The 14,989-nt window shown below is 41.8% G+C and overlaps 1 protein-coding gene and 1 long non-coding RNA gene across 7 annotated transcripts in view; one reads left to right on the forward strand and one right to left on the reverse strand.

The window, feature by feature from the left end:
• PAQR3 (progestin and adipoQ receptor family member 3) overlaps nt 1-3,306 on the reverse strand; it is a 44,593-nt gene extending 41,287 nt beyond the window's left edge. For 2 of the 5 annotated variants that reach the window (XR_013371109.1, XR_013371110.1), the window contains exon 1: nt 3,036-3,303. Coding sequence is in view for 2 of the 5 variants with exons in the window: in XM_077882624.1 (XP_077738750.1) it covers nt 3,036-3,220 (185 nt within the window). In the remaining 3 variants the exon portion in view is untranslated. Of the gene's footprint in view, nt 1-3,035 lie in introns of all 5 variants that reach the window. The other 3 variants (XM_077882624.1, XM_077882623.1, XR_013371111.1) reach the window with 2 other exon arrangements.
• LOC144304156 (uncharacterized) overlaps nt 1-14,989 on the forward strand; it is a 57,483-nt gene that overhangs the window by 6,638 nt on the left and 35,856 nt on the right. Inside the window, exons 1-2 of one of the 2 annotated variants that reach the window (XR_013371113.1) lie at nt 3,593-4,171; nt 6,129-6,183. This is a non-coding gene — a long non-coding RNA (uncharacterized LOC144304156). Of the gene's footprint in view, nt 1-908; nt 2,870-3,592; nt 4,172-6,128; nt 6,184-14,989 lie in introns of those variants that run through there. The other variant, XR_013371112.1, reaches the window with a different exon arrangement.

The raw sequence follows: 14,989 nt of genomic DNA on the forward strand, positions 1-14,989 counted from the left end.
GCTGGCACCATCCATCTTTATGACACCACAGTCCCGAGCAGAGTGCCTTGCTCAGATCAGATGCTAAACGTCCACAGAAATGAATGTGCAGATTAAAAGGGGATGTTAGCTGCCATACGCTCATGTTCAAAACCTGGTATCTGAAAGCCTGCTAAGTATAAGGTGAGGCACAAACCTAAAATACCTTTTTAGTACTCATTAAATGCAAATGCAACAGACTCGAGAGAAGCAGAATAAATACAAACTGTAAGACAGGCAGGCTGGAACAGCTTTGCTGTAGTTGCTTGCAACCAAACTAGTTCCTAGTAGCATGAGTTTTTCCTTTTTAGGAACAACACGTTACTTTTAGTATCAGTCCTATTTGCTCAGTGTATGTGTAACTGGTTTAAGTTAAAGTAGTCCTAACAGCACAGGTTGGTGTAGCGTATACCACATCAACCAGGAGTCAAGAGGCTCACTTTTCTCCACTCTCACCCTCAGCAACAAATTAGCTCTGTGATCATAAGCAAGTCACTTAACCTCTCTGGCTTCAGTTCCTTCAACTATAAAACAAGGGAGGTGGATTAGATGCTACTACAAGTCCCTTCTTGCTCCTTCATTTTGTGAAATGTTTCCCTAGCTGTGGATAGAACCCATCTGATTATTTACTGAAAGTGACATCATGCCTAATATTTAAAATTCTCTTGCATTTCTCTTGCAAAATCTAATCTTTTTGTTTAAATTAAGGTCTTTGACATTCACTGGTTCAGATTCCTCATTAGTAAGCATAAATGTATAATTGTGACCTAAATTTGTAGGAATCACCATGGTCTCATTTTCCCTATTGTTACACATCATAAACATAACAGGGTCTCACATTATCAAATGATCATCAGGAATAAAGTGAATCTTGTTATCTTGAATTCCAGGTTTTACCCTGTACAAGCATCAAGTATAATGACTACTTACACTGGGCCAAGGGCGAGGATGCGGGAACGTGAAGGAACACATCTAAGTACAGGACCAGTTTGATGATCAATGCTGTGCTCTGCCTATTGCCTGAGAACTTTTCACTTTGCGAAACCTGGTATAACCTGATTAACTGAGAAGCACGACCTTGGCATGCTCCTTCCAACTGAGTGTTGGCAGAAGAGTTGTGACATATAAAACCTCTCCTTACATCCAAAAGCCGTCCTGGTTACTCCTGACAGCTAAAAGAAGAGAGGGCAAAAGCTGAACTTGGTAAAGACCAAGCTGTTGGGAAGAGCACTTGGAAGAATATTCCCCGTAAAGAATCTACTCTTACTCGGTGAGAAGTCAGGCTTCTCTGTTCAGCTTCAAAATCAATAATCACAATGATAACAAGTCACCTTTTACTCAGTACCTGTCAGGTGCCATGCCCTCGTGTAGCATTTTACACACAAAATCTCATTTAATCCTTAATATTTTTTGAAGCAGGAATTGTGATCACCCTTGTTTTTACAAAAGGTAAAATAAGATTCAGAGAGGGGTCAACTTTTGTTCAGGGTCCCGAAATGGTTAAGTGGCAGGTCTGGATAACCAAGTCTTTTTGACTCAACGGCTCAAGATCAAAGCACTGTGTGCATTTCACTTCTCAATCCATGAAATTTGGACACTAACATCAACAGGCAGAGGACTGCTGCTTTGTGGGTAATAATAAACCTACGGTAATGTACTGCTTGCTCTCTCTTTATGGAACTTCACATCCATAGCCAGGTCCCAGCTCTGATTTCTTATGTAATAACTTATGCAAAGGCGACGCTGGGGAGGCAAATAGTACTCAGCGTTCAAACTGTGAAGGCCTGTGGGCCATTCGGTCAAGTACGGATGGGCAGTAACGCCACCTTGTGAGTGTGGTCCTAAACACTTGGGGCAGAAAGAACCAGGGACAGACCGTGCTGAAAAGAACCCCAAAGAATCAGATGTGTGATTACTTCTGGAGCAACCCGGCAGCCTGCATTCCAGCACTGCGGTTTGTCACTACAGCATCCTAGAACTCACCAATATCTGTACCTTAATTCTCTTAAGGTAGGGCTCTACATTTAAGTACACATACAGCGAGTTTTAACACAAAGCTATTCTAAAAGTCAAAACACTGATTTTTGGTTTGGTTTTTAAAAATCCAGGCTTAAAAAAAAAAGAAAAAATAAATAAAATAAATAAATAAAAATAAAAATCCAAGCTCTTTTCAAGGGTCTTAAAGGTTTAGATGATGAAGAAATTCCTTTGGCGGAAATGCTTCTACGGTGCTCTAGTGGAAGGTTGTGCCCGTTACAGGCTCTCCTTGCTATCGTCCTTTTCCTACGCATTTTTCACAATGGTTATTATGCAATAGAGTAAATTAATTGCCTCTGTAATGTGTGTCCCACAGACCAAACCTCAGTCGTTTTATGAGAACAGGCACAAGGGCCATGTCTGCTGTTTTCTGCATGACCTGTGACAGCGCCTGGCACCTAGGAGGGGCTCCAGAGTATCTGCCGGATGAATGAATCTCTCTCGGGTGCACATACTCCTCCATACGTGTATATATACGCGTGCATATGCACCTGCCAGTGCGAATTCGTTTCCTAGTAACATAACTTCCTATGATCTGTCATGTCACACGTTCATCTGGCCCAAAGCATCTCAATTTCCATGGGGCTGATCTAAAAATAAACAAAGCTCAGGTATACCCTGGGGCAGGCATCGCTTTGGCCACCGTCAGTGGAGTCGATTCCAACGAGCAGCGAAGGAGAAGGAGATAAAGGATGCGCAAGTCCTCTGCAAGCTGCAGAGCTCCCCGGGACGGACCGCTACGGCGGTCATACGATCCCTGCCGGCTGTCACCGCTATTCCGTGCATCCAGCCCCCAGGCCGGGAAGAAAAGAAGGTAACGAGAGGGGAGAGGGGGCCAAAAGGAAGGGGGCGGGGGGGCAGCTCTGAAAGGACGAGCGCGGGGAGAGCAGAGGGAGCCCAGACAAGAAGGGGCGGGGGGAGGGGAGGGGGAGGGGCTGCCGGCTCCCCCAGGCCGCCCCGCGCCGGCGGCCAGACTCTACCTTTTGATGCACAGCCTGGAGGGCAGGTAGGCCCGGTAGCCGTCGGTGATGTACGGGTTGTCCTTGAGGGACACGGGGATCTGCTCGTAGGTGTAGAGGCGGATGCCGCGGGGCACCAGGACCGGCCAGTACTGGTAGCTCCCCAGCTCGATGTAATGCGCGCTCTTCAGCAGCTTCTGGTGCATCGTCCCGCGCCGCCGCCGCTCCCCGCGCCGGGGAGCTCGCCCAGGCCCCGCCTCCCCGGGGAGGGGGCTCCGCCGCCGCCGCCGCCGCCGCCCCCGCCCCCGCCCCGGAGCCCGCGGTCCCGCCGCCGCCGCCCCGGCCCCGCGCCGCGCTCGCACCGGCCTCCGCCGTCAGCGCCGCAGCCTTCTCTGACGTCAGCACGCCGCGGCGGGCCCCGCCCCTCGGCCTCCTCTGGGGCGGGGCCTGGCGCGGGATGGGCGGGGCCTGGCGCGGGATGGGCGGGGCCTGGGCGGGATGGGCGGGGCCTGACGCGGGATGGGCGGGGCCTGGGCGGGGGCGAAGCGGCGCAGGTGGAGTTTCCTCCCAGGGGCAGAGAGAAGCGCTCCCTGGAAGGAGATTCCGATCGACAGTGCTCCTCACCGACTGCGTATGCTCAGAACTTCACGTGTACTGTTCAAAGGGACTCTCGACGGTTTCTTTTTTCTTTTTTTATTTATTTATTTATTTATTTTTTATTTATTTATGATAGTCACACACAGAGAGAGAGAGAGAGAGAGAGAGAGGCAGAGACACAGGCAGAGGGAGAAGCAGGCTCCATGCACCGGGAGCCCGACGTGGGATTCGATCCCGGGTCTCCAGGATCGCGCCCTGGGTCAAAGGCAGGCGCCAAACCGCTGCGCCACCCAGGGATCCCTTTATTTATTTATTTATTTATTTTTATTTATTTATCTCGACGGTTTCTAAGCTACAGTCAGTCCTTCCAAGCAGCTGAAAATAGAGGAAAGCAGATGCACGTGGGACATTTACCAAAATTGAGCGTGCACTGAGCCGTAAAGAGCCTCCAGCCACACTCAGCATCCTGAACCCGCTCAGGGTGTGTCCTCTGAGCCCCCGGCGACACTCAGCATCCTGAACCCGCTCAGGGTATGTCCTCTGACCGTAGTGGACTTAAAGTACGTATAAATGAGAAAACTAAAGCTTCCAAATGTGTAGAATCGAACAAAAACGCTTATAAGTATTTAATAGGTTGATGAAGAAATCACAGTGAAAACGAGAAAATCTACTGAACCGGAAGACGGAACACTGCCAAACCCGGGGGTGGGGGGTGGGGGTGGGGGGCAGCTAGTAGAATGATGCTTAGAGGAAACGTTGTAGGTTTGTTCCCGGCTCTGTACTATGATGCACGTTTTTTGACATGGCAACAGGACAAAACAGTTTTTTGCATCCTTATATGTAGCACCTTCAGCCCATTGTTGGACATACAGTAATCACTCATGATTCCTATTATTCATTTATTTTTCTTATTATGTTAGTAATAACTTTTTGATGTTTGGGAAACAGCATGGCTTAGTGATTAAGTTCTGAGGTTTGAAGCCATGATACGTGGGTTTGAATTCTTGTTCAGCCACTTACCATCTGTGTGCCCTTGTGCAAGTATTTCACTTCTTTGTGTCTCAGTTTTCTTACTGATAAAATAGGGGTGATAGCAATACTTTATGTTGTGAGGATTAAATGAGTGAATCCACTTAATAACAGAAAAGTTCCAGGCATATTATTATCACCCCCAAAATATTAACCATTATTAGAATTCAAGTGAAGCTATATTAGTAGATAAAACTGGAAGGATAGATATATCCTAAATGGACTTAATATCATACAAAGGAATTTTTTAAGCCATAGAACTAAAACTAATATTTGAGAGCTGGGTGCCTAGGACATGATCTCTACTGAAGGTTACTATGTGCAGGAATTCTTATTTCCTGGTGGGGGAAGGTCACATCTGAGAATGCTGTCACTCCCAGTGACCCCTTCTGGGAGGTCCCTTCTGCATGTATTCTTGCTGGTATCACATGAGACTAACTCGGGTCATTGCTGATGCAAAGGTGTCCTGACACAAATGTCTGTATAAGAGCAATGGTAATTAGCTTGTATGTACAGTTCCTTTCTTTCTTGGGAATTTGACCTGGACATGTGGGAAGACAGTCTGTATTCTGGTACTGAAACAGAAGGAGGAGGTTGCTCAGAGATTGAGAAAGTAGCTGAGTTATGGTCACGATGGGACACTAGAGTGAAGAACTAAGAACGGCAGCAGCTTTGTCAACAACGTGCCCATGAAGCATGTTGCAAAATGACTTCTGTAGGATCTCAATTACTTATAACCCATTTCAGTTCTCTCTCATTTACATGGTTTAATTTTTAAGTTAAGCAGTCTTTGACATCAAACACTTAAAAAACCCAGTTATGAAATGAATGGATGGATATGAAAAGCTAGATATCACAACAATCCATGTCTGAATCCTAGCGAGAGGAAAAAAAAGAGACCTAGGAGTAAAATTAAAAAAAAAAAAAAAAGAGAGAGAGAGAGAGAGCTCTTCCACTCAGGTCTGTAGGACAATGGAAGCAGGAGCAACATTGCTTTGGGGACACATATAACAGAGGAGAACACAGAAGGGAGAGGGCACAATTCCTCCCAGAGAGCCATGGAATTTTGGAACTTTGAGGTATCTGGATGTTTAGTCGTGGTGCTTGATGGAAGACCTAGGTGGCCTGCTAGAGAAAGAACACTTGGTGGGGTCTCTGGCATCTGGGGGATCAACAGCTGCAAGAGCAGGAGACCTCAGTACTTTTTTTTTTTTTTTTGAGACCTCAGTACTCTTGAAATGACAGTATGGGAAACTGAACCACCCGCTAAGAAAGAGCGCCCCAGTATGAGCACCTGTGAGACACATCTTAGGTTTCAGAGACACTTGTGGTGAGGGATGGGGAGGATGTTCTTAAGGAGCCGGAAGCCCTGCAATCTCACATGGGCCCAAGAGCAAGGAAACTTTGAATTTTTACTGTTTGAATGAGTCAATGTATTTTACAAGCATATGCAGTTTGGGAAAAATTGGATTATGCCTTGTTTTATAGGATGATTTTCAGTGGGCTGGGATGGAGAGACATGGCACCTGCATGGGGCATTTGAGTGAGTAAGATATTTTTTCTTTTTTCTTTTTCTAGCAGTGTTGAAGGGAGACTTGGGTATAGAAATGGACATAACATGGAAGTTCACACTTTTTGAGTTCCAACTATGTGCCACACATTTTCCTGGACACCAAGAAAACAAAAATGAATAAGACATCTTTTGCACATCTCAGCAGCATTGATGTTTTTCCCTTCACCCCGCTTTTGCCCCCACCCAACTATCTTCTCCGGACTTTTGAGACACCTCTCACCTGGGTTTTTTTCCTTACCTCTCTGGCCTGTCCCTCCCAGGACACCTGGTATTTCTCTACTTCATCTGTAAGCCAGAGTGTTTTTCAGGATTCTTTCTTCAGGTTTTTTTTTTTTTTTTTTAATATTCTATTTTTACTAGATGTATTTTCTTTAAGGTGATGCCTCTGAAATCTGCAGTTTCAGGCCAGATCTCCTTTCTGGGCATCTGGGTTCACATTTAGAACTGGACATAGAACTTGAATATTAGGGGTGCCTGGGTGGTTGAGCGTCTGCTTTCAGCTCAGGGCAGCGATCCTGGGGTCCTGGGATCAAGTCCCACATCAGGCTCCCTGCAGGGAGCCTGCTTTTCCTCTGCCTGTGTCTCTGCCTCTTTCTCTCTGTCTTTCATGAATAAATAAATAAAATCTTTAAAAAAAACTTGAATATTAAAAAAATGAACTCGTTATCTTTTTTCCTAAATCTGTTTTCCATCCCATATCCCTATTCACTCAGTGTCTTAAGCCTCAGTTATTTCTTCCTCTGGCTCCATTTTATCAATACTCTCGTTTCTGTCCTTCCCCATCAACTGATTAAGGAATCAGTTGCTGCTGCCCATGCTGTCAGCTCCCCTGCCTCAAGAGGCTGATCTGAAAATACAAATGAACAACAATGGTTCATCAATTTAAATATCCACCCTCCTGTAATCTGACACTCAAGTTTGTTTGTTTGTTTGTTTGTTTGTTTGTTTTTCTGACACTCAAGTTTCTGAAGAAAATGACAAAATGGAGTGGATTAGGATCTCTGCAAATTCAGCTTGCGGTCTCTGTGGAATTTCTAATGCCACTCTGGGTATTTTAAACATGCACTGAATACTTTATGCTCCCCACTTCCCACCTGTATCAGCGGATAACCCTTTCCTATAGAACAGCTAGTGGGAACTTACTCAGCGTAAGGCCAGCTGTTAGCCCTCCATCTCTAAGCTCACCATGAATTCTTTGTTTCCTTTTCATTGTTTCAGTAGAAATGACTACTTTTAGCCTCCTACTTACAGTCAACCTGTACCTATTTTTTGTATCAAATTCCCTTTAGTCTCCTCCTGGACTTTGTTCTGTGAATTACCCTGCTCTCAAATGCTTCTTCCAAACTTCCCTCTTCTATTTTTTCTCTCCCTTTGGCACATAAACTTGTTCAGGACTCAATCATTTTAAACTAAATGAACAAAAGGAAGAGAAAACCTCTCTCTTTTTGCCCTATGTCATCTTAAATTTACAGCTCTCTCCTTCCATTTTCAGGCACACTTCTAGCAACAGAAGTCTACATTTATTGTTCCCATTTCTAACTTTCATTTCTTATCTCACTGCAGTCTAACTTTTGTTCTACAGCTCTACTGAAAATTCTTCTTCCCGTAATGCTAAACTCAATGGACACTTACAAAATTACCTCTTAATTGTAAAATAAAAAATACAGGAACAAACAAATTACAACAAAATGGACTTCGCCAGCCACACCAGTATCCTCTTCATGTTACTCATACAAATCACAATCTTTAAGTTTCCTCTAAAACTAATCGATACTCTGACTTTTGCAATCAAAAGTCACCCCCCTTGGATTTTTTGATGGCTTTGTTATCCAAGAACATACCCTTTGACGTGGTAGCTTTAGTCTGCCTGTTAAAAAACAAACAAACAAAACCAAGGGTTTTCTTGATCTATCTTCTAATCCCTTTTTTAAATGTACAGGTTTTCCTCCATTTTTTTCATTGTTTGCAGTTTATCTGTGAAAGCACTAATAGAGTTTCTCATAGTCTGTATTCTGCTGTTTGTAGAATCCTGTTACAGTTCCATATGTTACTCTGTCCTCTGTGTTTTCTGAAAATTGGAAGTGGGATCCAGAGGCTTGATCAGATTCCTGTTTAATCCTTTTTGTCAAGACTATAGGTGGTAAGGTGTTCTTTCATCTGGAGACACCCAAAGTCTGGTTTTTGTTTTTTCTTGATGTTATCAACCATTGATGTTCGTGCCTAGATCCATTAATTCATACTGTTTGCAAAATCGTGGTAATAAAACGTGGTCATTTTGTTTCCATACGTTAACCAGAATAACTTTTGTAAGGAGCTACTCCTTATCTACTGTTTGGTTACCCAGTGGCAGAGTTCAAATAGGGAAAGTAAGATAATTGATTCTTTCATTTGATTTACCTAGATTTCAAGAGAGCAAGTCGGTTTCCTGCTATCTTCACAAGGACCAATTAAAACATCACTTTGAACTCATGATTTAAAGTTCATTTCATTTTTTGATCATTTCCAATTCATCATAGTTCATTTCTTCACTGATGCTCAAACTGTTTCATCTTTGGTCAGTGGGAGCCTCTTCAAATTAGCTCCTAACTTCTTATGGCATGACTTTTGTAGTCTTTCATAGCTTCTTTCTTTCTGGTGCGTCAAGATGGTTCTGGCTCATCACGTGAATTTACTGCTCTAGATTTCAGTCATTTCCCCAAAAAGCCCTTCACAGGGATCAATTGGAGCCTTCAAGAGATGTTTTCGAGTCCTAATCCTTGGTGCCTCCGAATGTGATTTTATTTGGAAATAGAATCTTTGCACATGCAATTAAGCTTAAGATCTCCAGATCATCCTGGATTTAGGGTGGACCTTAAATCCAATGAGCAGTATCTTTATAAGAGAAAGGAGAGGAAGATTTTAGACATGCAGGCACAGAAGAGGATCATATAAAGACAGAGGTCCAGAAGAAGGCATGTGAAGTGATAGAGGAACAGCCTGGTTTCTCCTTGCTGCTTAAAATGTGAAGAAAAGAGATAAATGGAAGGAAGGAACTGTTTAGTAAATAGATTCAAGCCCTTGATGACTTGGGAGGTTCTCACACTATCCAGATCACAAAGGATGCCAAAATTAAGAAGTTGGTTGTTAGAGAGGTATGCTCTAGAGAGAAGGTCAAGGATGTAGCTAGGCAACCTTTTGCTTACAAAATTAGGCTTGTGACTTGTGGATTTACTCAAGCAACTCAGCAAAAGAAGCCAGGTACAGAGATGGGGTGGTTCAGGAGAGAAGTGTGGAGAACGCCCTCTTGTCAAAGAGAGTAGACCTCCATGGCATACAGGTGGCCCACAAGAGTTTTGAAAGTGTAGCATCAGCAGAAACACTGACAGCTTGGACTGAAGGGGACAGAGAGAGATTGTCTGATGGAAGGCTGTTGGACTTCAGAGATTCTACAGGCAGGAAACTGACTGATAGAACTACTTAGCAGCAAACGTGTGTTACCCTTCGAGAAAAAGGAAGAATGTCTCCAAGGGCAGGGCCCCAGTGGCACAGAGGTGGGTAAGGTCCAGCCTCATAGGCTCACAGGCTCAGAGTCTCAGAGGCCTAGCATCAGGCCGTATAGGATTATTTTCAAGCCTTGAAACCCGAAGGAATTTGTCCTCCTGGATTTGGAACTTGCTTGGGACTGGTGACCCCTTTATTCCTTCCAGTATCTCTCTTTTGCAGTGGGAATGTCTATCCTGTGCCTGCTCTGCTATTATATTTTCGAAGAAGGTACTTTGTTTTCTAGTTTCACAGACCTATAGATGGAGAGGAATTTTGTCCCAAGGTGGATCTATCTTGCATCTCATTTGTACCTAGTTTTGATGAGATTTGGGATTTTTGGGCTGACGATATTTAGGTGAGATTTTAGAGTTGATGCCATAATTGTTTGAGGCTTTTGGGAGTGTTGGCATGGAGTGAACATATTTTGTATGCTGGATGGACATGAATTTTAATGGGCAAACTGTGAGTGAGTGGTGGCTCCCCGAAAGATATTTCTTTTGGAACCTTGAATATGACCTTACTTGGAAAAATGGTCTTTGCAGATGCAATTAAATTAAAGGACTCAAGATGAGATCATTCTGGATTGAGTTGGTCCTTCAATCCCTGGTGATGTGTTTCCCTGTGAGTTACACGGGAGAAGAGGATAAGACAGACAGACACACAGGACAGAGGTAGAGATTGAAGATCTTAAGACACCAGAAATTTGTAAAAGACAAGGAATAATTCTCCCCTAGAGCATTCACAGAAAGCATGGTCCTTTGCTTTCAGACCCTTTGCTTTCAGACTCTTTGCTTTCAGACTTCTGGCTTCCAGAACTATAAAAGAATAAATTTCTGCTCTTTTAAGCCACAAAGTTTGTGGTAATTTGTTACAGCTGCCCTAAGAATCTAATAGAGGCCTAGTTTTCTTTAACGGAAAAAAGTATTTCAAGACTACAATATGGGTGCTAGGTATGCTAGGTATACTCATGGAAATACTTATATTTAAAGATAAGATATAAGTTCATACTGATGTTGCCAGTTAAATTAAAAATTCAGCGGTACAGGGTTTTCACTGAGAATCCTGGTTATCAAGGATGCTTAGTCTGATTTAGAACATCATGTAATTACTTGTTTTATGCTGCATTATATACACAATATCAGATTATATTACTGATTATCACCACAATTATGATTACTGAAAACAGTTCATTTTTTGCATATTCTATGCCCATTCTTGCTTCCCTTCCTTTTTGTTTTCATAGTTGTAATTATATCTATACTATCAGATTATAAAGCTAAAATATACACTATATATAGTATATACTATATATCATTATATAACTTACATGTCATATATAGTATATTATGTTGATATTGTGTGTGTATATATATGTATATTATTTGTACATTATATACATACAATCTCCCTTTAACCTTCACTTCTTTCTACATTTAGTTAATACTCACTGCTAGTCCTTATGTTAATGTCCTAGTTGTTTTAGCTCTCTGCTGCTTGTTCTCTGTGAAATTCATTGGAAAGGACTTGTGAGAATGAGATTCTTGGAGTTCCTGTATGTTGGTAAAACTTTGTCTGAGTCCTTTCTGCTTAAAAGTTAGTTTTGTGGATATAATATCCTTGACTTACATGTCTGTTCCTTGAGTATCTTAAATATATTAATCATTCTCAACAACATAAAGAATTGCTATAGTTGAGTCTGAAGATAATCTACTTTTCTTATAAATCATAGGTTCTTTTCATTAGGTGCTGGGAAGATTTTTTAAAAATTTAAAGTTCATTAATTTTGCTAGAATGTCTTGGGGTTGATTGTTCTAGATTCATATTCTCAGGTATATGTCTGATCTTTCAGTATATGATTTTGAATCTTTTTTAATTTCTGTTCTTAGTATCCACATATTGGCTCTTTTCACTTATCTTCAATATTTGTTACTTTCATATTTCTTCAATATTTGTTTTAGACCATTTGGACAGTTGGCCACAGACTTGGTGGCTTATAAAACTGGAAATTTATTTCTCACAGTCCTGGAGGCTGAGGAGTCCAAGAACAAGGTGCCAGCAGATTTGGTGTCTGGTGAGAGTCCACTTACAACTTTATAGACTAATGTCTTCTTGCTGTGTGTTTCACATGGCTCTCTAGGGTCTCCTTCATAAGGGTACTGATCTCATTCATGGGGGCAAATCAACTAATCACCTCCTAAAGGCCCCACCTCCACATACCAACACATTTGGGGAATGGATCCCAACCATAAATTTGGAGGGACACCAAATATTCAGTCAGTAGAAGTCACTTTCTCTCAAATACTTTTTATCTTTTCTTCATTCTCTTTTATTTAAAAATTTTTCTTCTTCACTTTTGTTTCTTTTATTATTTATTCCTGAAATAGTTTTCCTTATTCTTTAATTTTTAAGATCATAATTTCTGAGTTTTAAAATTCTTATTTATGTTGTCTTTTCCTATCTTGTATCATTTTCTTTTTTAAAAGTTTTATTTATTTATTTGAGAGAGAGTGAGGGGAAGAACAGAGGGGAAGAGAGAAGCAGACTCCCCGCTGGGTAGGGAGCCAGGTGCAGTGCTCCATGCAGGCTTCAATCCAGGCCTAAGGCCCAACTCCAGGATCATGACCTGAGCTGAATGCAGTTGCTTAACTGCCTGTGCCATCCAGGTGCCCCTCTTCTCTTTTTTTGTTATAGTAACTTTGTTTGGGATTTGACCTCTATATTTCTTATTGTTCACTTTTATGTAAATTTATATTTCCTGACCTGTAGAAGGCAGCTTGTTTTTTTAAAAGATATTATTTATTTATTCATGAGAGACACACAGAGAGAAGCAGAGACATAGGCAGAGGGAGAAGCAGGCTCCCTGCGGGACTCGATCCTCGACCCCAGGATCATGCCCTGAGCCAAAGGCAGACACTCAACCGCTGAGCCACCCAGGAGTCCCAGGCTGCTTGTTTTAGATAGTTTTCTTAGCTTTTTGGAATTCCCTCTGCTGTTATTTCTGTATACAAAGATGGAGAGCTTTTTTTCCTGACGTTTCCTGACCCAGTTCATCTTTTGCACTTCCATCTGCACCTTTTCTTTCCTTTGTCTTTTTTTTTTTTTTTTTAAGATTTTTATTTATTTATTCATGAGAGGCACAGACTGAGAGAGAGGCAGAGACATAGGCAGAGAGAGAAGCAGGCTCCTCGCAGGGAGCCCAATGCAGGACTTGATCCCGGGGGATCATGACCTGAGCCGAAGGCAGGCACCCAACCACTGAGCCACCCAGGTGTCCCTCTTTCCTTTGTCTTATTGCATTTGTCCTCCTTAAGTTCTACTGCACTCCTGGCAGGCTCTCCCAAAATAGGGTTGCTGTGTCCTGGCTGAGAATTTCTGAGGGTAAATCTTCAACATTCATAAGGCTGGAATAGCCTACACCTCTTATATTTCCTGGGTTCTCCTTGTTTCAGCTGTGGCTCTTAATTTGTTCTACATCCTTTCCAATAAATACGTGTTGGCTACTTTGAAGTTCCTCTGCCTTCAGATGTGTCAGATGGCCTGTGGCTTCCCTCTGCTTTCTCCTTCACATATACCTCTAAAGGTACACAAATCTTATGATTTGCTCATATTTTGAGATTTGTAGGGATATCATATTATCTATTTACTTTTTTTACATTAATAATTTTTTCATGTATTTTTTGTTTTGCTTTTTAGTTCTTCTATTTTTGTGTAAGGTTCACAGAAAACCCAAAATCTGTAATATGACCCCCATTACCATTTTCTTTATGTCTCTGTCAATAGGTACTTCTTAGTCCTTATTTAACTGACTTATCTGCAGCTCTTATTCACTGACCACTTTGCCTTTCTTGGTTCCAGGAACCATGCTCTTTTCTTTTTATTTTTCTTAACATACTATCTTAGTCTCTTTTGTGGATACTTCTTTTGTCTGTCTCACAAATATCCACGTTCCTGAGGGTTCTGCTCTTGATCTTTTTTTTCCTTTTCTCTTTATGCAGTGTAATTAGACTTTAATCTTCTTGGTTCTATGGTTTAATTCCCCCATATATGGCTACCGATACCCACATTTCTATCATGGCTCTACACCTAAGTATCCAGTTGCCTATTGAATATTTCCACTTGTCTCTCATGACTGTCCAACTCAGGAACATATCAGACCAAGTTCAACATTTTCCCCTTCAGTTCTTGTTTCACCTATTTCCATAGATAGAAATCTATCTAGAAATTTAGGAGTCATCTAAAGTAAGAGGTGAAAAATAAATACAACGTATTTGCTAATCCTGATAGGTAAGTAGTAGCTTCTGGGAATGCTGATCTGAGATGTGAAGAGTATCATTAATAGGGATATGTACTAGCATCCTAGTTCCACTCATTTGCAATCATGTGCTAGATTCTCACATTCAAACAATTACTATGTACTGTTGGGTTCTGTCTCTGTTAAATCTATCAAATACACCCCTTTTTTTCCTTCCTGTTGTCAGTGCTGAGGTTTAAATCTCGATCATATCTCACAAGCTACTTCTGGTCCCCACCTTTGGGGAGATTGGGGACAATCTCTAGCCCTATGCCCTTTAAAACCTTAATCTTATTTATTGCCATAAATAAGTACAGAGACAAACCTGTAGTCTCTGGATATACCTTACAGAATATATATATACTTCAAGCCCTTTAAAATAATGTATCCTCAAAAAAAAATAAAATAAAAAATAAAATAAAATAAAATAAAATAAAATAAAATAAAATAAAATAAAATAATGTATCCTCATAATCTAGACCTCGCCTTTGGATTGCAATGTCTCATTCAGCACTCAGCTCCCTTACCTACTACGCAAATGAGATCCTGAACTACTCAGTTTCCTGAATGCACCACATTATTTCCAATCTCCTTTGCACATGCTGGTCCTTTTGCTAGAATGCCCTTCATCATCGCACTGATCCTTCAAGTCTCTACTGCAGCATCACCTTTTCTGGGAAACTTTTTTGTTTTGTTTTGTTTTTGTAAAGAGTCAGGAGGAGGGGCAAAGGGAGAGGGAGAGAGAATTTTAAGCAGTCTCTACACCCAGTACAGAGCCCGAAGTGGGGCTTGAGCCAAAGTCAACAGTTGGATGCTCAACTGACTGATTCATCCAGACACCCCTGAGAAACTTTTCATATCCTTTACTCCAGTTATAGGTTCAGTGCTTTTCCTCTGTGTCCCCCTGCCATCTATGCAAACTGTAGAATTTAATTTATCACACTGTAATGTAATTGCCTTCTT

Source organism: Canis aureus, chromosome 33 (genome assembly GCF_053574225.1).
Source record: "Canis aureus isolate CA01 chromosome 33, VMU_Caureus_v.1.0, whole genome shotgun sequence".
Lineage (NCBI taxonomy): Eukaryota > Metazoa > Chordata > Mammalia > Carnivora > Canidae > Canis > Canis aureus.